The sequence below is a fragment of the Rattus norvegicus genome, chromosome 4, assembly GCF_036323735.1.
Source record: "Rattus norvegicus strain BN/NHsdMcwi chromosome 4, GRCr8, whole genome shotgun sequence".
NCBI lineage: Eukaryota > Metazoa > Chordata > Mammalia > Rodentia > Muridae > Rattus > Rattus norvegicus.
In genome coordinates this window covers 182270150-182291977 of record NC_086022.1, presented here as the reverse complement: position 1 = coordinate 182291977, position 21828 = coordinate 182270150, and the positions used below count along the sequence as shown (strand labels likewise).

The 21828-nt window shown below is 45.2% G+C and overlaps 1 protein-coding gene across 10 annotated transcripts in view; it reads right to left on the bottom strand.

Moving 5' to 3' along the window:
- The window catches only part of Ccdc91 (coiled-coil domain containing 91), a 172018-nt gene that overhangs the window by 12971 nt on the left and 137219 nt on the right, over nt 1-21828 (bottom strand). For all 10 annotated transcript variants that reach the window (XM_063286194.1, XM_006237685.5, XM_063286192.1 and 7 more), the window contains one exon: nt 12518-12631. In XM_063286194.1, coding sequence (XP_063142264.1) covers nt 12518-12631 — 114 coding nt within the window. The remainder of the gene's footprint in view (nt 1-12517; nt 12632-21828) is intronic.

Genomic DNA, 21828 nt, shown 5'->3' with positions numbered 1-21828 from the left:
ACACTATCTGCTCCCCAAGTAGATGCCATGCAGGGCTCCGTATGACTGCCCAACAACTTCTGCTCTCCTTCCACAGGACCAGGATTCATTTCCCAGCATCCTCATGGCAGCACACAACATCCCATAATTCCAGTTCCAGGGTAATCCAATGCCCTCTTTTGGTCTCTGTGGACACTGAAATAATACACAAACATAGACATAGACCCATACACACCCACACCCACACACACACACACACACACACACACACACACACACACACACACACAACACATAAAATCAATTAATATTTTTAAGGTATATGAAAATGTTTATGAAAAACCAATTGATCAGGAAATATCTCTGAGCATTCCTAAGTGACAAAGACTATAAAGGACTTTGGTTATCAAGATCAAAAAGTAAAGCTACAGGAGAAGCTAAAAAAACACCTTAACACAGCTCAAAATAAACAAATAAATCCATCCCTGAAAGGCAGCATTCTTAAATCTGTGCCCTAGCAATAGTGATAAAAACTGCATGGTATTGGTACAGAGACAGACAGATAGACCAATGGAATAGAATTGAAGACCCAGAAATGAACCCACACACATATGGTCACTTGATTTTTGACAAAGGAGCCAAAACCATCCAATGGAAAAAAGATAGCATTTTCAGCAAATGGTGCTGGTTCAACTGGAGGTCAACATGTAGAAGAATGCAGATCGATCCATGCTTATCACCCTGTACAAAGCTTAAGTCCAAGTGGATCAAGGACCTCCACCTCAAAGCAGACACACTCAAACTAATAGAAGAAAAACTAGGGAAGCATCTGGAACACATGGGCACTGGAAAAAATTTCCTGAACAAAACACCAATGGCTTACGCTCTAAGATCAAGAATCGACAAATGGGATCTCATAAAACTGCAAAGCTTCTGTAAGGCAAAGGACACTGTGGTTAGGACAAAACGGCAACCAACAGATTGGGAAAAGATCTTTACCAATCCTACAACAGATAGAGGCCTTATATCCAAAATATACAAAGAACTCAAGAAGTTAGACCACAGGGAAACAAATAACCCTATTAAAAAATGGGGTTCAGAGCTAAACAAAGAATTCACAGCTGAGGAATGCCGAATGGCGGAGAAACACCTAAAGAAATGTTCAACATCTTTAGTCATAAGGGAAATGCAAATCAAAACAACCCTGAGATTTCACCTCACACCAGTGAGAATGGCTAAGATCAAAAACTCAGGGGACAACAGATGCTGGCAAGGATGTGGAGAAAGAGGAACACTCCTCCATTGTTGGTGGGATTGCAAACTGGTACAACCATTCTGGAAATCAGTCTGGAGGATCCTCAGAAAATTGGACATTGAACTGCCTGAGGATCCAGCTATACCTCTCTTGGGCATATACCCAAAAGATGCCCCAACATATAAAAAAGACACGTGCTCCACTATGTTCATTGCAGCCTTATTTATAATAGCCAGAAGCTGGAAAGAACACAGATGCCCTTCAACAGAGGAATGGATACAGAAAATGTGGTACATCTACACAATGGAATATTACTCAGCTATCAAAAACAACGACTTTATGAAATTCGTAGGCAAATGGCTGGAACTGGAAAATATCATCCTGAGTGAGCTAACCCAAACACAGAAAGACATACATGGTATGCACTCACTGATAAGTGGCTATTAGCCCAAATGCTTGAATTACCCTAAATGCCTAGAACAAATGAAACTCAAGACAGATGATCAAAATGTGAATGGTTCACTCCTTCTTTAAAAGGGGAACAAGAATACCCTTGGCAGGGAAGGGAGAGGCAAAGATTAAAACAGAGACTGAAGGAACACCCATTCAGAGTCTGCCCCACATGTGGCCCATGCATATACAGCCATCCAATTAGACAAGATGGATGAAGCAAAGAAGTGCAGACCGACAGGAGCCGGATGTAGATCGCTCCTGAGAGACACAGCCAGAATACAGCAAATACAGAGGCGAATACCAGCAGCAAACCACTGAACTGAGAATAGGACCCCCGTTGAAGGAATCAGAGAAAGAACTGGAAGAGCTTGAAGGGGCTCGAGACCCCATATGTACAACAATGCCAAGCAACCAGAGCTTCCAGGGACTAAGCCACTACCTAAAGACTATACATGGACTGACCCTGGACTCTGACCTCATAGGTAGCAATGAATATCCTAGTAAGAGCACCAGTGGAAGGGGAAGCCCTGGGTCCTGCTAAGACTGAACCCCCAGTGAACTAGACTGTTGGGGGGAGGGGGACAATGGGGGGAGGGTGGGGAGGGGAACACCGATAAGAAAGGGGAGGGGGGAGGGGGATGTTTGCCCGGAAACTGGGAAAGGGAATAACACTCGAAATGTATATAAGAAATACTCAAGTTAATAAAGGAAAAAAAAAATCTGTGCCCTCAGAGGCAAGAAGTAGGGAGCAGAGTGAATATTTAGGGTTATTACAATGCCCAATTATTCTGCACAGGTACTTCTAAACTACATATACCTCAACTAAATTTTGGTAATAAAAGGAGTATATCTGAAAGGTATTTGTCACGTAAGATATCAAAACTCTAGTAACAAATGACAAAGGATGACTGACTACCAAAATTACTTGATAACAAACACTACAAAAAGTTTTGAAGTATTCAAAAAACAGTATGTATTTTATAGGCAACCAAGGCATACACATCAGAAATGAACAACTTTACTTAGTAAAAAGAAAAAGTATTTGGTTTGTAGATAGAACTGCTTCTACAGATTGCAACAAAGTGAGAGGGAGCTCATGGAAATATTTTACCAGAACACTGTGGAATAACTAAAGTGGGCAAGGCAGTGCTCTGGTTATAAATGAAGCATGCTTTATGGATATTAAATAAATTGATGGATGCAATTCTCAGATGAAATACAGGGCTGGAGGGGCTGGGGATTTAGCTCAGTGGTAGAGCGCTTACCTAGGAAGCGCAAGGCCCTGGGTTCGGTCCCCAGCTCCGAAAAAAAAGAACCAAAAAAAAAAAAAAAAAAAGAAATACAGGGCTGGAGGCCCTGCCAGTGCCCAAACCCAATATGTGGCAGAGAACCCATAACCCTAAGTATTAATAAAGATCTGTAGACAGAGCAAATGCCGCTCATGGTATGTGCTCTGAGGAGCTCTTCAACGGATGAGACTCCACGTCCACGGTGCTTCTGACACGACTGTAACCCTCACTTCTCGATTTCTTATCTACAGCTTGCTGTCATCAACATAAAACTATGTTCGTATATTACCTTTGAAGAGACATCGTATTTACGCTGTTCCTTCTCTTTGGGACTCCCCCGTGTGTCCTCCAGCCTTCCTTTCAGGTCTGTACCCATCTTAGCCATAAAACTCCAGCGGATGAGTGTATCTTACATGTCAAACACGGACATGTGCATTTTAATTAACAGTAACTGCTGCAGTCATAAATCCATCCATCCTTCCCAGGGATTAAAGTGACGTGAGTTCCTTCAACACAGACTCAGATATTACATAATTAAAGTCTGCTCGATTTCTTATCCATATTTTATTTGACACATTTATAGTATTTGGTACGATGTTCAAACCTTCAAAGTCATTTTACCCCTTTTCTTTTCTGCTGCCACCCAATGCTCTCCACCTCTGGCTCAATTTCTTTGTGGTCCTGTGTCTGTCTGGGCTTCCCTCAGGGCTCACCCAGGACCTCTTTGTGCTCGGCAGGTCCTGTGTCTATTACACTTGACATTCTCTCACAGCTCTCCTTTCATGTTGGCTCTTCATTCAGAAAGCCTCTCACTCCTCCCTCCCAACATTCACTCATAGTTCTGATCTTTCCACGGTCTTCTCAGAGTAGCATTTTGCTTTCTGTTAACTTTACGTAAGTTCTCTAAGGAGACGGGGCTTCTGACATGTGGTCTACTCCCAGACTCAGTGGGTATGGCACTGGGGCAGCGTTGTCTCGGCTCTGTGTTTGGGCCAGCATCTGGACGACTAGATGGTAGGTTCTTATTGTCATTTGGATGAAGCATCCCTCAAAAAGCAAATGTGTGCCTTGACCCTGATGCAATGCTCACTTGTGGGAGGGTTGGTCCTGATGTGGATGCTCACATGTGGGAAGAACAGTCCTGATGGGATGGTCACATGTGGTAGGGTTGGTCCTGTTATAATGCTCACATGTGGGAGGGTTGGTCCTGATTCAATGCTCATGGGAAAGGGATGGTTCTGATGTCTGATATGGTGCATTGGAGGAGCAAGTGCATCATGAGAGCTCACCAATGGATGTTAGTTCATGGATGGACTTATGGCCTGACAGCAGTACTGAATGCTGGTAGATGAAGAAGTTGCACATAGGAGACAAAACATCCTGTGGATCTGTTTCTCCAGGATTGCAGTTGGGTTCACAGCTTGAAGGCTCAAGTCTGTGGTGGGGGTGGGGTTACTCTGTCTATCAGCATATAACAAATGTTCTTGGAGGGCCAGAGAGCAGATATTTTAGGCTTTAAGAGTCACCAAGCCACTTTTATACAGCTGCTCTTCAGACAGCCACAGATAACACAGAGCCCAGGGCCTGCAGAGTCTTTGGGGAGCACTCCCTCCCCAACCTCAGTTCTGTCAGACCTTGAGTGAGACTCCCACCTTTATTGAAAATTTTGTTTCTTTCATCCAAAGTGAGGACTAAAGGGCTCTGTCCTTGGCATGCACTTGGGATCAAACACAACAGCGTTCCAGGAACAGGTCCTCTGGGGAGCCACACAGACCAGGGGCACAGTAGTTGCCGAACACGCTGCTCTGTCACCAGGCTCTTCCAAGGCATCTTACTTCACTTCTTCACGAGTCTGGTATACAGGTCCCAATCAACTCTTCTGTCTTTCAGTAAATTCCCATTCCCTGAAGCTGGGCTGGTCCAGCTTCTAACACTTGCAAAGAACTAGGACCCTAAATTATATAGAGTCACCCACTGTTTCGCCTGTTCTCAACCCCAGCACACACCACACGGGGCAGGATCTACAATCCTCCTGGAAAACCTTCCTGTGGCCCAAAGGTGCCAACAATTAGCACTGCTTCAAGGAATACAAAGTGGCTGTGCGAGCCCTATGCCTGCCCACCTGGCATCTTTATCTAGGGCTCTTTTGGATCTGGAGGGCAGCTTGGGGCTACAGAGTAAAGTGTTCCAAGGCAGCCTGAGTGATAGTGGGAGACAAACAAGAGTTAGCAAGATTAGTTGGATCATCCCATTAGCTCCACAGATCAAAGAAAGGTCTATTCCAAAGTATTTCATCTCAAGCACAGAGCTCAGAAAGCCTCTGTCTGAAGACGACATCAGGAAAACCTCCAGTGTGGTAGAAGGTTCTACGTGTGAACATCAGTGTCACGTGCTGGTGGGAGCTGTTAACCTCAGGATCGGACATCGAGGTAGAAGGGAAGTCAGCAGTGAGCAAACCCACCTTTCTCAGCCACTCTTTCCCAGGCTCTACTACCCCCAGCTTAAGTTAGCTCCTCTTGGCTGCCAGTGTCTCATCTTGGTCGCTTTACACTTTGAGCAGGTGCTGAATAAAGCAGAGGCAGTGCTAAGGATTCTTCTGGCTGCTGGGTGCTGGGTGCTGGCTGCTGAGTGCTGGCTGCTGGGTGCTGGGTGCTGGGTGGTGGGTGCTGGGTGCTGGCTGGACCGTGGTGAGCTCTGGGCCTTAGACATGCTAGGCAAGCATTCTGCTACTGAGCTATAGCCCAAGCCCAGGTAACAGGTTTAAAATGGCAAGAACATAGAAAAGGAAGAAAAAGGAGAGACTCCTGATGAGATCCAACTATAAATAGAGAACAGAGATGTCCCGAGGCCAGGAAACATGCTGGGATTTAACCCAATGCTTTCTGCGGAAGACCAAGTCCACTAAGCTCTTTATCCCAAGGAGCTCTGTGGTGAGCCTTCAATGAGGAAAACTATGTGTCCATTACACACAAAATATCCAAAATTATAGATTGAGGGGGGGGCCTGCTGATTAAAGCAAGAGGATAGCAGAGTCGCAGACACCTGAAAACACCCAACAAGATAAAACTTCTCTGTCAAACACTGCCGAGCTTCTGCACGTTACAAAACTTGGGCATCAGCTACAGAAAATTTCGGATGACTGTTGCAGCCAAGTGGGAACATTCGCTAAGACGCCTGACAATCACTACTGCTCTGTTTTAGTAAGAATGGCTATGCCACCCCCAGCATGACTTCAAAGGAACAGTTTTAGAAGTAGCTGAGAGGATAAAAAACTAGAAATATTTCTACAGTAACCATGGTGACCTGGAAGAAATTCCCAAAGTATGGGGTGGTAATTTGTAATGCTTCCTGACTTCTGACATCCTTCCTGTTTGAGAATGTGTGTGTGCACGTGAATGCACATGATGTGTGTATGTGTGTGTGTGTGTGTGTGTGTGTGTGTGTGTGTGTGTGTGTGTACCCACACACAATATTCAAATGGGCTGCAGCATCTCATCTTAGATGAATTTTAAACACTGAGAAATAGATGTTATAATAAAAATTAGTTTCAGGTGCAGAGCAGACAGCTTGCTGCTTAAAAGCAGGTGCCGCTGTAAGAAAGGACCTGGGTGTAGTTTCCCACATTCACACTGGTGGCTCATATCTGCAGCTCCATGTCCAGGAGAATCCGATACCCTCTCTGCCTCCAGAGGAACCTTCAGGCATGTGGTGGAATAACCTCACACAGACATACCCATAAATAAAAAGAAAAAAATCTAAAATAAGTTTACAGGGTGCAAGGACACGTGAGCTCTGAGCTTGAAGCACATGGCAGAGGATGATGGACTTTCACAGAATCACAACTCGGCCAATTGGCAATGAGGGAAGAAGACCAGGAGTCACTAGCACAAGGATCCCACAAGAGCGAGAGAGCGAGAGAGCGAGAGAGCGAGAGAGCGAGAGATCGAGAGAGCGAGAGAGAGAGAAAAGGAGGAGGGAGGGAGGGAGAGCTGGTGACTGCTAGCAGAATTGCCCCTGTGACTATCTGATTAGAACTCCCTGATTAAGAAATAGCAAAAAATATCTGTAAGTTTAGGCAAAGGCAAAGCCAGACGTCTGATACACCCACAAACAATGGACTTCATTCAGAAAAAAAATGTTGACAAGAGATGATCCATCCCCCTTCTCTCCACAGACCGACCTTCTATTTGAAGTGAGCTCCCAGAGGTAATGACCACTGTGGCTTATGACTCAGCAGCACACAGACTGGCAGGAAGGTCAGTTCTGTCTTTGAAGGCGAAGAGACACCATGTCCCTCGGAAAAGGACGTTCTTGTGACGTTCCCAAGATAGCATTAGTTACAACAATTTTTTTTTTTGTTGTTGTTGTTGTTTGGTTAATTTTTGGCCAATTGTTTCCGTTTTCTTTTTTAAAGAAAAGGAATGATGGTTGTAGAGATACACTTGATAGAAAAAAATAACACCACAATAAATCAGACAGATCAAGACATTACCCAGTATCTTCTAGTGTAGTGGGTCCATCTGATGCTGCTTGCATTCTAATGCTAAAGACTGGCTCTCAAGATCTGGTTGCCCCATGAGTAGACAGATCCTGACATGCACCAAGGGATTCTACGTAAACCTTGTTCCCCAATTTAACTGGTCAATAAAAGTCTAGAGCTTGTGATTGGGCAGTGGAGGGGGTCAGGAGGGACTTGAGGGTAGAGTGAGGGGGTTTCAGGTAGGGAGAGAGGAGAGAGGAAGAAAGACACAGAGGTGGAGGGGCCGCCATGAGAAGAGATGGACCATGAGTGCGTGGCCAGGAGGAACAGCAAGCAACAAGGGACGGAACTGCTGGGACGCAAGTGAGATCAGCTCCAGATCCACCCTATCTAGGTTACGGCTTATAAATGAGGCACCTGGATTGTGTGTCTTTTATATGGGCTAGCTAGAATGTTTTATTCTTGTTACAATTTAGCCAGGAAGTTATTTCATTTCCACTGGAAATAAAGAAATAAGATGATAATTTCTGGAGGTACTATATTGAAAAGTACAATAATAAGGCAAAGTTCATCAATACTTGGAGATTAATGGCCTGTTACTGCCACCTCTCAACCCTGCATCCAATTCCTAGTGGCCAAGTCTTTGACATCCACCATCATAGTATGTATTGTGTTGCCAGGCATTCTGCAAGAAACTTGTGAAAATTAGTTCAATGCCTGGAATTCTCAGTCTCAATACCTACTTCCCCACCTACTTCCCTCCCCGCTCCCCCGACCCCAACAACAACTTAGTAACTCTAGCAGGATAGCTCTAATAGTAGGAGCCTTTAAAAAGTACTTGTCTGGGGGAAATACTAGTTCTGCCTTGCTTGCCTCCATGTCACCAAAGGAAAATTGACTTTTTTTTTTTTGAGACATACTCTGAGACAACTTAACTTCAAATTTTAACAAAATGGATGGCTTTTAGAGCACAGTGGAACCACGACTCAGTTTTCTTAACTTGCTACAAGCAAACCAAACAAAACCTTGTTTTAAACAACAACCGGTAGGTCTGGACACACTTCGAGGAGACCAGTGAGGCCCAGCATTGTGGGCTCCTCTTTCTCTCAGTGCCCAAGAGAAGCATGATGTGAAGTGAGTTCAGCATTCCCCCATGCTGCAGAACGTGAAGTGCTGGTCCAGAGCAAAGTCCTTAGTCCCGTCCATGTGAGGCTAAGGTGTGGCCAGAGGCATGATGGGCAGGCAGAGCTACGCACAAACCATGTCAGAAGCGTGAGGAGACGTAGAACAGCAGAAGTTCAACATCATTGTGACAAGGAACAAGACAAAGTGGTGGTGTGACAGGCTCTCTAGAGTTGTCTGAATTCTAGTGACTGTGACTATCAGAAGTGAAGGTCCCATTGGCTCAGCATTGCTCGTAACAGCGTCAAGTGAAATCCCAGAGGACTGCAGCCAGGCTGGCCCTGAGGAACCTAACCATAATTAAAAGATTCTGACAATGCCTTGGCCGCAAACCTTTGAAGTAAAGGTAATTGTCCCTTACCCCTTTAAAAATCTAAATTAAAAAAATCCTCCCAAGTGAAGATTATTTTCCTGGAGGTGATTTTGAAAACATGGGCCATAATTCTGGTTCTTCAGAGGAAAAAATAATAATCTTTTATTACGTTTGGATGAGATTTTATTTTTAGGAATCTCTGCCTGGCTGTGAGTGGCCGCTGTTCGCGCTGGGTTATTCACACTCCCTCCATCATGGCAAGCTCATGTGTAACAGACTGAACTTATGGGATGGGCTAGAACTCTTCATTCTAGTACCAAGGGCTATCGGTCTCTATAAACCACAAACTGTTCCTCCCTTAAGAAGTGTCTGGGATGAAGTCTTTCTGTTTCCCTGTAACCTCCCTTGCACAGAGCAAAGCCTGTAGCATGGCTGACTGCACCACTTGGCCTGGCAGTTTACATGACAGGGAAGGACTTCTCCAGAACACTAGGGAATGCCAACTGCCGGTTCCATGGTGGGAGAGCAGGAGTGTTAAAGGACGGAGATCCCTTTGACACCTGACAGAAGACAGTGCTGCTTTAATAAGAGATGGCAGAGGTTCTAATCAGCTGTTGCAATGTGAAGCCAGGCTGAGCACAATACTTCAGTGACGGGGAGTGGGGTGTTCCTGGAAAAGTTTATTTCCTAAGCAAGCAGGAGTGGGATGTGGCCCATCCCCTGATCTAGAATTGCAGGTGCTCCGGGAGAGTCTCAAAGCATAATTAAAACTGATTAGGACACAGTGAGGTTGCAAAGCAAGTCAGTGTCCCTGTGGGTGCATTGCTGGTTCTCACAGGAAGCCCTTGGCTTACACGTCTCAGGCTTTCCTGTGGTGGTTCCTTCTCTGTGGTGTAAACAGAGTACAGGGAACCAAGTCCACTGACGAGCAGACAACTAGCAGATACCAGGGAACACTTCTGGACTGCTAAGCCAAAAGTCAACAGCGTTTCTCCTTCATACCAAATTTAGAAAGCTAACAACATTTTCCCTTGGGTAGTAGGTTTTGCAGAAAAAAAAAAATTAAAACTTTCTTAAAATTTTAATTTAATCTTTTTTAATTATTCATTTTATATCTCATTCACCTTCCCCCATCCCCCATCTTCTCCTCTGAGCTGGGGGGGCCCCTCTGTTATCCCTGCCCCTGGCACTTCAACTCTTACAGAGAAAAATTTTAAAATATGACTGGGTTGAACAGTTATAGTCATTTTAAACACACAAACTGTCTCATTAATTAATTTTTCTGATTAATCATGAGATTCTTAGTAGCAGGATGTCTCGATCACACACTGTTTTTTGTGGTGCGGACCAGACTGATGTTTACCGACGTAGACATTTACGAGAAGCTATCCCCTCTTATGGTGATGTGCATTTCATATTATATGAAAATGTTTCAAGTTTTTAGAGAAATATAGCATTTTCAATCTTCCGTTCTGTAATTTCTAAGGACTTTGAAAGCAGAAGCAAATGGGGAAATGTGGGGTGGGGAAATGTTCATTCCAAACCTCCCAGGCTTTGAGGAAGGTTTGATGAGCTGAAGAAACCCCAGAGCTGAGCTTTCTCCAGGACAACGCCCCGCAGAGCAGGGGCTGGCTCCACAGAAGACTTCGTCCAGCAAAGATGTCCCAACACCCCAAGACAGGAACGTGGATGGCCGGAACCTAGAACTACAGGCTCTAAGGTGTCTGCGCTTAAGAATCCTAAGCTTCATCTAGTTTACTTATTTTAAGCTGGGGAAAGAAAAGGCCATTTTTTATCCTGAAAATGTGATCTTTGATCAAATAACCAAACCAAACCAAGCTAAACCAAGACAACCAACCAGCCAACCAAAAACAAACAAACAAACAAACAAACAAACAAACTCAAAAACAAAAGTCTCTCATGTAAAGAAAGGTGAGTGGAGAAGAGTTGCCTCAATTTAGTTTTTTGTCTGTTTGTTTTTTTGGTTTTTGGAAAGAGATAAAAATTTGCTAAAACAAATAAAAACGAAAACTGCTTCCACTAAGTTGGTTTATAAACTCTGAGTGTCTTTTATTTTCCAAAATTTCTTTAAGTCCTAAAATGATACATTAAAACTGACCTGAAACCGTTTGGATATTACTCTAGAGGAAGGAGGAGATACAGAATTAAGAAGTTAAAGCTTTCAAAAGTGAGATACAAAAGGGCTGTTGGCAGTCACTAGTTCCACTTTGAGTATTTTCTTATACTTTTCCATGAAAGCTTTTCTCTTTGGGAAGACAGAAACACCCAGACATTCAAAGTTTCCCACAGTCACTCTCACACCTGTAATCCCAGGGCAAGGGGTAACATCCCCAGGAGCCCATGGCTGCGACCTCCTATGTGTAAGTGACAGGACTGGAAGGAGGTCTCAGAACTCACATGCAGATGGCAGTGCCAATGCCATCCTGAACACACAGCTCCATCAGTGAGACCGGGTATTTCTATGAATGTGCTGAAGACAGTGCTCAGAACAGCACTGATCAGCACAGAGTGCACCTTGCTCTGTCTCCCATGTCCCATGCGCTGACACACGACTACTCTACAGTAGGGTAGGGTTAGGGTTAGGGTTAGGGTTAGGGTTAGGGTTAGGGTTAGGATTAGGGTTAGGGTTAGGGTTAGGGTTAGGGTTAGGGTTAGGGTTAGGGTTAGGGTTAGGATTAGGGTTAGGGTTAGGGTTAGGATTAGGGTTAGGGTTAGGGTTAGGGTTAGGGTGTTCCGTCTAGTCACACTGATAAGACGGAGAAGCAAACGAGGCCTATTCTTTTGTGCTGACACTGTTGTCAATGAACTCCATAAGTTAAACTAGGCTACTTCCCACAAACAGGCAACTGATGGACTCTTAGAAGGATTTAAAGGGACACAGGCCAAATGGACAAGTCTATGATTAGTTCTTTAGACAACTGGCACACAGGGATCAAGGATCTGAAAAAAAGCATTCTTACTCTTACTAGAAGTTTTACCACATAGTTCCTTTGACAGAAGAGTTAAGTAATACAGCTTTGAAAAGATAAGAAAATTACCCCCAAAAGGGTCTTGTAAATTTTCTTTGTTACATAGTCTCTGTGTAGCTCAATATCTCAAATACAGGCTGGTTGATTCAGAGATGTAAACTAGGCATGGAGAAACAATCCAAATGCCTGCCAATGGACAAATACACACATAGGACCAGCCAAAACTGCAAATGCAAATCTGCAGCCCCCACCCCACCTGCAAGTCTAGAACTATCTTTCTGGGTAGGGACCCGGGTAACAGCCAGACGCTTCTCCTTGTTGCAGTTCTTGCCTAATGGGGTGCTTACAAAGATAAAAGGTTACATATGATTATTTGGGGAAACCGCCTTTCTGGAGTGCTCACTCTATACTGAGGCATCTGTCAGTATCTTGACTCCACAGTGTGTGCGGAGGCTGTCACAGAGGTGCATGCTGGGATGGGACAGGATGCTTACCCTTCTCTGCTCCCTTAGGACTCCACAGCGCGTGGAGACTCTGCTGTCAGAGGCACACGCTGGGACAGGACAGCACACTTACCCTTCTCTGCTCCCTCACGTACTCCACCAGCTCATCCCTTGTTCTCTTTACGGCTTCCTCCATGGCCTTTTCACTTCGCCTCTGCTCCTCTGCGATTGCGGCCTTGACGGCTTCCTGTTGGGGAAGGAGAGCGCAGTGAGTGCAGCTCATGTGAGTGAGTGAAAGGCCTCTCCACAAGGTGCAGCTTGTTCTGTTCCAGCCAGGCTTTACAGAGGAATCTCCCCTTGCAACGGCTTTGGGAACCTTAGAGACTTTGGGAGGAAAGAAACGGAATTAGCCATTTACTGCAGGACACCTCGAGGCTAACAGAGGCCACTTGGCTCCTCTGCAGCCTGTGTCTCCATCAGACTGCCTCCATCAGACTGCCTCCATCAGACTGCCTCCATCAGACTGTCTCCATCAGACTGCCTCCATCAGACTGTCTCCCTGTCCACTATATCCATGAAAGACTTCAGAGCTTTCTCTCCATCAGACTGCCTCCCTGTCCACTGTATCCACGCAAGACTTCAGACTCAACCCGTACTCGCCTAAGAACACCCCGTAGCCCAGTGACTTCACCCACATTGAGCTCTGTCACAACACAGCCATCAGATGTGGTCTGGGTGGTAACTATAGCTACCTTAGCCTTATGCCAGGTCAAGATGCTGAGAGCCGGACGCCAGCTAAGGCTCCACCCGGTTAGCTGTGGTTTGAAATGAGAGTTCCAGGGAGGGCAGTGGAACTCATTATTGATAGGTAGTATTCCAAGAAGGACAAACAGACTTCTCAGAAAATATTATACGTGTAGTGAAAACAAATAAAAAAAATAGTGCATGACTCAAATGAATGCTACAAAACACAAGGCCCCAGCTCCCAGCACAGAGGCTGGCACGTTTTCATTGGGTAAACTCAGCACCAATGAATGTTCTCTTCACTTCTGAAATGTAAAATGTAAAATAATGCTTCACTGTTACGAGTTTCTTTACTGTAGAAGTTTTGTAGCATGTAGGAAGTGAGCATACAGTAATATACATACAAACATGCAAGCGCATGCGTGTGAGCCTGTAAACATTCAAAAGTGTAGATGTGAAAACAGGCTACAGAGGAGGAAGGGAACTGCACACATAGATAGGACTGCACTGCACATCCTATGTCTCAAAGTTCTCACCTGAACAGACACCCAGTATTTCCTTAGGCTTACATTCTTTTACCGTATGGCCTGCACTCCTTCATACAATTGTGCAATGACTCGTTTCTTTTACCAGTTCTTAATTAGTAAGCCACATTTACCACTTAACATTTATGGTTAAGGTTTCAGAGTAAATGCATGATTTATTTTTTTTTATTTCTATGCCTATTTAATGCAATTAGGTATTGTTTTAAAAGCTGTATGTGGTTGAAGAAAGGCATAGAAAGCAAGTGATTATGAGAGGTTAAGTGTCAGGTTCAGATCCACAGAGTTCTCAGCTGTGGTCAGCAGCCTGCTCATGTGTCCATCTGTCAAAGAATCTGCTAATTACCCAATGGTATGTGTGACGTACAAGTACATGTACAACAGTATGTGTGATGTACACGTACATGTACAATGGTATGTGTGACGTACATGTACAGTTCCAGACCCTGGAGCCCCCTCTGTCCTGCTCTACGTGAGCTGTAACTTACCCACACAAACAGAACAGAAACAATGGTGTAACAGAGATTTCAAAAGACCAATGGCCAACGGGTGGTGCTGACATGAAGCTCAGGAGTTTCTAGCAAAGAGGTCACATGTCTGCCCAGCCCCACAGCAGTGACTGCATCCAGGGCTCTCAGTACTGAATGTGCACTGGCTTCCATTCCTGCTATACAGGTAGGCAAATGTGGGCGTGGTCAATCCCCTACAGCCATCCTAGCCTCCGCCCGAAGCCTGCGTCTGCCAGATATCCTCACCCTACTCTTCAAACTTCTCTAAACCATTCATGGAGAAAGGAGATGTGTGAGTGAATTCTCACTCCGTTTACTGTGGAGAAGAGGGTGGCCTGCATCCACAGCCAGCAGCTCGGGTCACAGGTGCACGCCTGAGATTGGTGTGTGGGATGCCAAGTAAGCGATGGATTCCCCTAGAGTTAGGAGGAAGTCTGGATAAAGCCTAAGAAATGGAAACACTGATATTTCAGTAGGGTAGGTGGTGTGGTTTGAGTAATAGAGGCTGGGTGAGTGCTAAGGTTTTAGACTCAGTGTTCCCATAGGGGAGGTTTGGTCCCTGCTGTGGCATTAAGGGGTGGGTGGCAGAAGGGACCAATATGGTCCTAGTAGGCTCTTAGTTCCTGCAAGACTAGGTTACTATAAGAAATATATAAAAACACCCCTGGCCTCTGGACTCCTCAGTTTCTGGCTCACCAAGGTCTCTGCTTTTACATAACCACTGTTGTTCTGCCACTGGCCTGCAGCACACACGCACGCACGCACACACGCACGAACAGCGACACATGCAAGGTCTTGGGTACGGAAGGAGGCTGTTTTCAAGGAGGAGAGAGTTCTGGTGTCCTACAGTACAGTGTGGTGACTACAGTGAAAATACTGAATTAGATCTTCCAAAATAAAAATGGCAGTATAAAAATGAGAGGAATAGGTCAGATACCCAGATTTAACACACAGTGTATATACATGTATTGAGACATTAGATCTCACTATAACTGTCTGTGGAGTTATCATGAATCTATTAATAGTACAAGTAACAGACATTTGGGTGTTTCCAGCAGGGTGAACAGAGTTCAAGGTCGGCCTGAAAGAGGTGGTGAGACCTTGGAGGAGAGCTGCAGGTGTGGCCTGACGCAGAGCACTTTACGGCCTCTTTCCCTATAGCTAAGTAAACTCACTGCAGTGTAAAATGTCTCACTGCTGAGCTACAATTAGGAGTGCAAACAGAGTCACGGGTATTTTTTTGTACTTTTTTGTGTTTCAATAGACCTCCATTTCCACACAAACTTAAAGCTCAAACTATGGTTCTGGAGGGTTTTCTAGACACTGAGAGAGGAGAAAGAAAATCCACGAACTGTGCTATAATGGCCTTTTAGGCCATCTTGACTTTGAACTCGTCTGCACTGGCACTGAATGGCAGAAGGAGAACAAGTAGAGGACTCAGAGCACTCTAGGAACCAATACTATCCATCAACTTGGAAGCCTATTGACGTGTGAGGCAGAACTGAGCACTGGCAACGTAGATGACGGGGACAGCGGACCCTGAGTTACAAGTAGAAGGCTAACCTCATATGAGAATCTTATTCTTCGCATTAGATAGTCTGTACGAGTTGAAGGAAGAAACCAACCTCTTATTGATACATTATTTGATTACTGATATATTGATTTCCACCACTGTTACAAAAAAAAAAAATTCCCGTTGTATTAGAACCTCGACAATTATGATGGTTTGTATATACTGGGCCTAGGGAGTGGCACTATTAGGAGGTGTGGCCCTGATGGAGTAGGTGTGTCATTTTGGGGGTGGGCTTTGAGACCCTCCTCCTAGCTGCCTTCAGAAGTTAGTCTTCTCCTAGTGGCCTTCAGATCAAGATATAGAACTTTCGGCACCTCCAGCCCTATGTCTGCATGGACACTGCCATGTTCCCACCTTTATGATAATGGACTGAACCTTTGAACCTGTAAGCCAGCCCCAATTAAATGTTGTCCTTATAAGACTTGCCTTGGTCATGGTGTCATGGTGTCTGCTCACAGCAGTAAAACCCTAACTAAGACAGAAGTTGGTACCAGGGACTGAGGTATTGGTGTGATTGGCCCGACAATGCTTTTGTTTAGAAGAATGTAGAATTGGGGACTTTGGATTTGGAAAGCAGTGGAATGCTTTAAATAGAGCTTAATGGGCTATCCTAGTAGGAATATGGAAGACTTCATTACTGAGAGTGATTTGAATTGTGTGGATCTGGCCCAAGAGGTTTCAGTGGAGAATTTCAATATGTGGCCTAGAGACTGTTTTTGTGATATTTTGGTAAAGAATGTGGCCAATTTTTGCTCTTGTCTTAAGGGTCTGCCTGAGGCGAAGGTGAAGAGATCAGATTGCATTGATAGAGGAAGTGTCAGAAATGCCCATCATAGACTTGGCTCTCTGGTTAAGTCTCATGAAGAACATTTTAAACAAACATAGCAAGTTGAGGAAGGAAAAATATAAAAGATGTGGTTAGGGTATTAAAGGGCACCAGGAAGTGAAATGGAGCTGAATCCTGTGTTCAAGGACAGTGAATTGAATTAAGGGAGTAGTGACCTTGGGACAAGATCCCATCCAGCTAAATGTAGGTCCAGGCATGGTAGTATAAGCCTTTAATCCCAGGAGGCAAAGACAAGCAGATCTCTGAGATCAAGGTCAGCCTAGAACAGAGCAAGTTCTAGGTGAAGAAAAACTTAAATCCAGGCTTGGTGGACCACACCTTTAATCCCAGTGCTTAGAAAACAGGCAAGCAGATGTCGGAGTTCAAAGTCAGTCTGCAGAGCAAGTTCCAGGACAGCCAAGCTTAGGCAGTGAGGGAGTTGGAGAAACAGAAAACTGGTGATAATATAATAGAACAAGGGGGCCATGTTCTAGCCCCAGCAACCAGCAGAACTCGGCAGCTTTGGCCATGTATGTGGCTCTGGCTTTAGATTTCAAAACAGAAGAGACTACTAGGACAACTGATACTGGTTAGCTGGAGCTAAGAAATTAGTGGTGATTAAGAAGAGACCAGCATCACTGAGGTGAAATCTTCTGGGAAGTGTTTTCTGACATCACAAGGAAGTTGTGTTCCAGAGATAGCCAAGGTTGTACCTCGTGCTGCAGATGGTACTGGTTTTGAAGGCATGAAGGGGTCATGAAGAACAGCTTGGCACTGTGAGAGGCCATGGAAGGCCACTGATGAAGGTGCAGTCTAAGCTGCAGTTGATGGCCCAGGACTGAAGGCATCATGTAAAGGACTTGAGACTTAGCACCATGAAGACAGAGGTTATTGGTGAAGTCTAGATGCAGCAGAAGACAACAGTGTTTTTGGAGATGCAAGTACCATGGGATGATCACGAAGAACAGAGGAGCAATGGAATAGATCAACCTGATCTTAGAGTGCTACAGAGGGCATGCGTGGAGAAGTGATGCCAGACCTTTGGAGGAGCCCAGAAGACCATGTGTGGGTCACAGACTGAAACAAGAAGCTGTAACACTGAAGCTGCCTTAGAGACCACAAGATGTTCCAGATGCCGTGGGATATCTGGTGAGAGAAGCTGCTGACAGGGAGTGGAACCAGCCCAGGAGAAGGAAGTTTGTTATAGTCAACAAAGATGAAAAATGAGTTGGAGATCTGATGACCACCTTGAAATCAGACAAGGAGATGCAGAGTTTGGAGTTTGTCCAGCTGGTTTCCTGTTTTGCTTTGGGGATTACACTTTTGATCAAATGAATCTTAGAAGATACTTTGAACTGTGGACGTTTAACATTGTTGAGATTGCTATAGACTATGGGGATCTTTGAAGTTGGGATATATTTTGCATTATGTTATGTTTAGGTATGGCCCGTATAAACTCATGTTTGAACAAGCCTATGGGGACCAGGGAGTGGGATGTGATGGTTTGTATATGATTGGCCCAGGGGATGGCACTATTAGAAGGTGTGACCCTGTTGGAGTAGGTGTTGTCACTGTGGGCCTGGGCTTTAAGACCCTCCTCCTAGCTGCCTAGAAGCCAGTCCATGCTAGGGAACTGGAAAGCTTAGCTCTTCAGGTTCTTGGACCTGTCTGTGATCAGCTGCTGAGTTTACTAAGAATGTCTACAACTATGGTGGCCTAAAAGGATGTTCGTCAAAGGCAAGGACAGCTTGCATTCTTTTGGTGGTCTTCCTCTAGAAAGGAAGATGCTTAAAATCAATCAATCAATCAATCAATCAATCAATCAATCAATCAATCAACCATCATTCATTCATCATTCTGCAGGAAAGCCAGATGTACTTTCAAAACCAAGAGTGAAAAGCTGGAGGCTGTCTAGGACTAGCTATGGAACTGTATAGCTATGGTCACCATGCGGCTTCACAGTTCTCTCTCACTTGTCTGTGGCCTTCTCGGGAACATCCAAGGCGCCAGGCACTTCTAGTGGACTTGCCAGCCACTGCTGATAACCTGGGCTCTCCCTCAGGCACAGTCCTGGGATTCTCTGCATCTCTTTCTCCAGAGTCTCCAGAGACTCTAGGTCCACAAACTGCTTCTTACCGGCTGATCCTTGTCTTTGGCAGACTGTCTGCTCCTGAAGGTTCCTGACATGGGGTGTGCTTTGTCTGAAAATGCCATTGTTTTTCCTCATCACACAGCTGGTGATCTGGATTTCTAGGCTGGACGCTTCTGTAGCTGTAAACGCTGCTGAGAATCTGACCTGACCTGGCTGGATCCTCCTCGCTGATGCACTGCTGAGTCTCACTCTAGAGTTACAACTTTTTGACCCTGCACACCCTGCAATGAAGTTCACTATCAAGAATCATGAGTTTGAGTTTTTAAAAAAACTGCAAAAACATCAAACTTAAGTAAATTTTTATTGGGCTCAAATCCTATCTATTCTGGGGCAGTGGGGCCCGTAGACTACAGGCTGGACACACTGTCGGGAGTCTAAGAGAATACTTCTATAGTTTCTTCATTTCTCAAAAGTTTCATTATGAACCTAGCTATGGGCTGATTCAAACATGAGCTTTAATAATCAAGAAGGCTGCACATTTTAATTCTGGATTTAATAAAGTAGTTAAAAAAATCACTACAGAATCACAACTTCCCAGTTTGATTGCTCTGAGTGCCATAAAGCTGCAGGGTCTTTTGATGGACTGTCTGGTTCCTTTCAGTATCTGCATGGACTTATTATAGGTTTTAAAGTACCATTCCTACTTTTACATTTCCAAGTGTAATTCTATCGCCATTCTCTTCCTCTCTAGAGCACCTTCTATGATCCTTCTCTATCTCCTCATACTTCCAAGTTGACGGCTTCTTTATTACCGGTGCATAGACCTATGTTACACGTAGGTAAACAGACACATATAACTACAACACTGAGTGTTTTTGTCTGTGTGGATATGGATTCGGGGCTGACCTCTCTGCGCTGGAGATCCAGGAACAGAGCCCATCTCTAAGAGGTGCTATCTCTCCTTCCCCCAGAAGTTGTGAGCTACCCTTGGTTCTTAGTCTCATGGTAGGACCCATGAGGTTTCCCCACCCTCCATTTCAGCACGTTTACTGATACTGCCATTGTCTTGGTCTTGTTTATGCAGCCTTTTCTTGGAGAGACTCACATCAGGACTCCTGGAATTCTGGTTCTTACACTCTTTCTGCCCCTCTTCCATGATGTTGCCAGAGCCTTGACTGCAGGAGCTGAGATACATACGTATCCACTGGAGATGGGCTCCCCACAATCTGCTGATCTCTGCTGTGGGGTCCAGTTACAGATTTTCTGGGATGGGCTCCACTTGCTGTACAAATGGAGCCTTATATGATAAGGGGTGGCAGCCACACTAGCCAGCAAAGGTGTCTCAAGGACAAGAAGGGATCTCAGGCCATGCTTCTGAACTTGGGCTTACGGGTTTGTTGATGGTGGCAGGCTGAGGGACCAGACTGGCTGCATCTGTATGTTTATACTCCTCCCTGGGAGACATCTACAACTCCTGACTCCTGAGTTTAATATTTTTAATATGTATTCTTATTCTCTTGCTTTAAAAATACAGCTTCCTGGACTAGAGAGATGGCTCAGCTGTTAAATACTGGCTGCTCTTCCAGAGGACCCTTGTTCAATTCCCAGCATAGACACGACAGCCCACAGCCATCTGTAACTCCAGTTCCGTGGACCTGCCATTTTTCTCTGGCCTCCAGGGGTGCCAGGCATACTTATATACAGACATGTATGCAGGCAAAACACCCATACAATAAAATTAAAATTAAAAAAAAATGTTAACAAGAAATACAGACTCTCCTTTGTTTGGTGCACGGCTCTGAGGAGTCAAGGGGAGCTTTTAATAACTTCTTGTCTTCCCCAAACCTTCTCTCCCTCTTGGTGCTCATGAGCGGCCGTTGCTGTTCATACTTGATGCACGCTGCTGTGTTTAAAGCGCTGCATGCTAAAGAAGGGGACAACCCCGTGCCTGAACCCGCAGTGTGTGGCCAAGCCTTGAGAACACAGCAATCTGGACACCTTGCTTTCTTGGGGCCATTTCTTACAACAATGTACTTAGGTCTTCTATCTTTCACTTCCCATGGCCCTCAGCCTTATGAAAACCGAGATGGGGGTCACCGGGGAGGCCGATTTCTCAACAGTCAGCACAGGAGCTCAGCTTTGCTGGCCCACTCTACCTCAGGAGAACAGCTACGTTTCTACGGGGCTCCTGCCCCTGCTTCCCAGACCTTTGTCTTCTTTCTTTCAGGCTTTTGTTCAGTTTGGAAGCCAGGCCTTCCCTCTACGTAGTCTCCCTGTGGGCTAACAGCTGAAAACTCTCTGGCATCCCCACATTGCCTTGGGGCTTTGAGAGGGGGAAAAAGCACTGATTCTACTGCACACTCTTCCCACTGGAGGGGCACGTGTGACTCTAGAGGTCTCCACAACTTCAGATACACAAGAAATGCCACAGACACGACAGCTCCTACAGGCATAACACATGGCACGATTACACCATCCTCAATTTTCACTGCATTAACGTCCCTTTCTGCTTGAGATGTAAGCTGGGACAAGGACGCACGTAAATGCTATACCCCAAGTTCCAGCCACAAAGCAGATCTGAGAAGTATGGGGGTTCATCCTTGTCCCGGTGCCAGGTTTGTTCTTCTCAACCTGTTTTTCCAGGTTTGTTTTCTCCCATGCTTGTTTGTTCATCCTCCCCCACGTCAGCTGCGACCACAAGTCAGGAGGCCATCCTCCTTCGTGCTAACTGACCACCCATTTCCAGAAAGCATTTGCAATGCTCCTGTTTGGGTAAGTCATATTCAGGGCTATCTCTGAATGTGACCAAGGGTGCTCAGCTCTAGTCAGCACTCACTACGTTCTAACTTGGCCTCATTCAAGCCCTCAGGACACTGGTAATGTGATGACATCTAGTGCGATTACCAAGGGCTCCTGTTGTACCTGGAGCCTAGAGAGTGGAGCCCTCACTGTCCATGTTTGCCTCTACAGCTGATCTTGGAAACTACTTGCTTAATCCCCCTGGTTCAATTCCCAGCAGCCACACAGCAGTTCACACTATCTGTGACTCTAGTGCAGGGGATGCGATGCCCTCATCTAACTACCATAGGCAGTTCACAGGGGTCACTAACATACATGAAAACGTAACACTCATGCACACAAATGGAAATTTAAAAGAA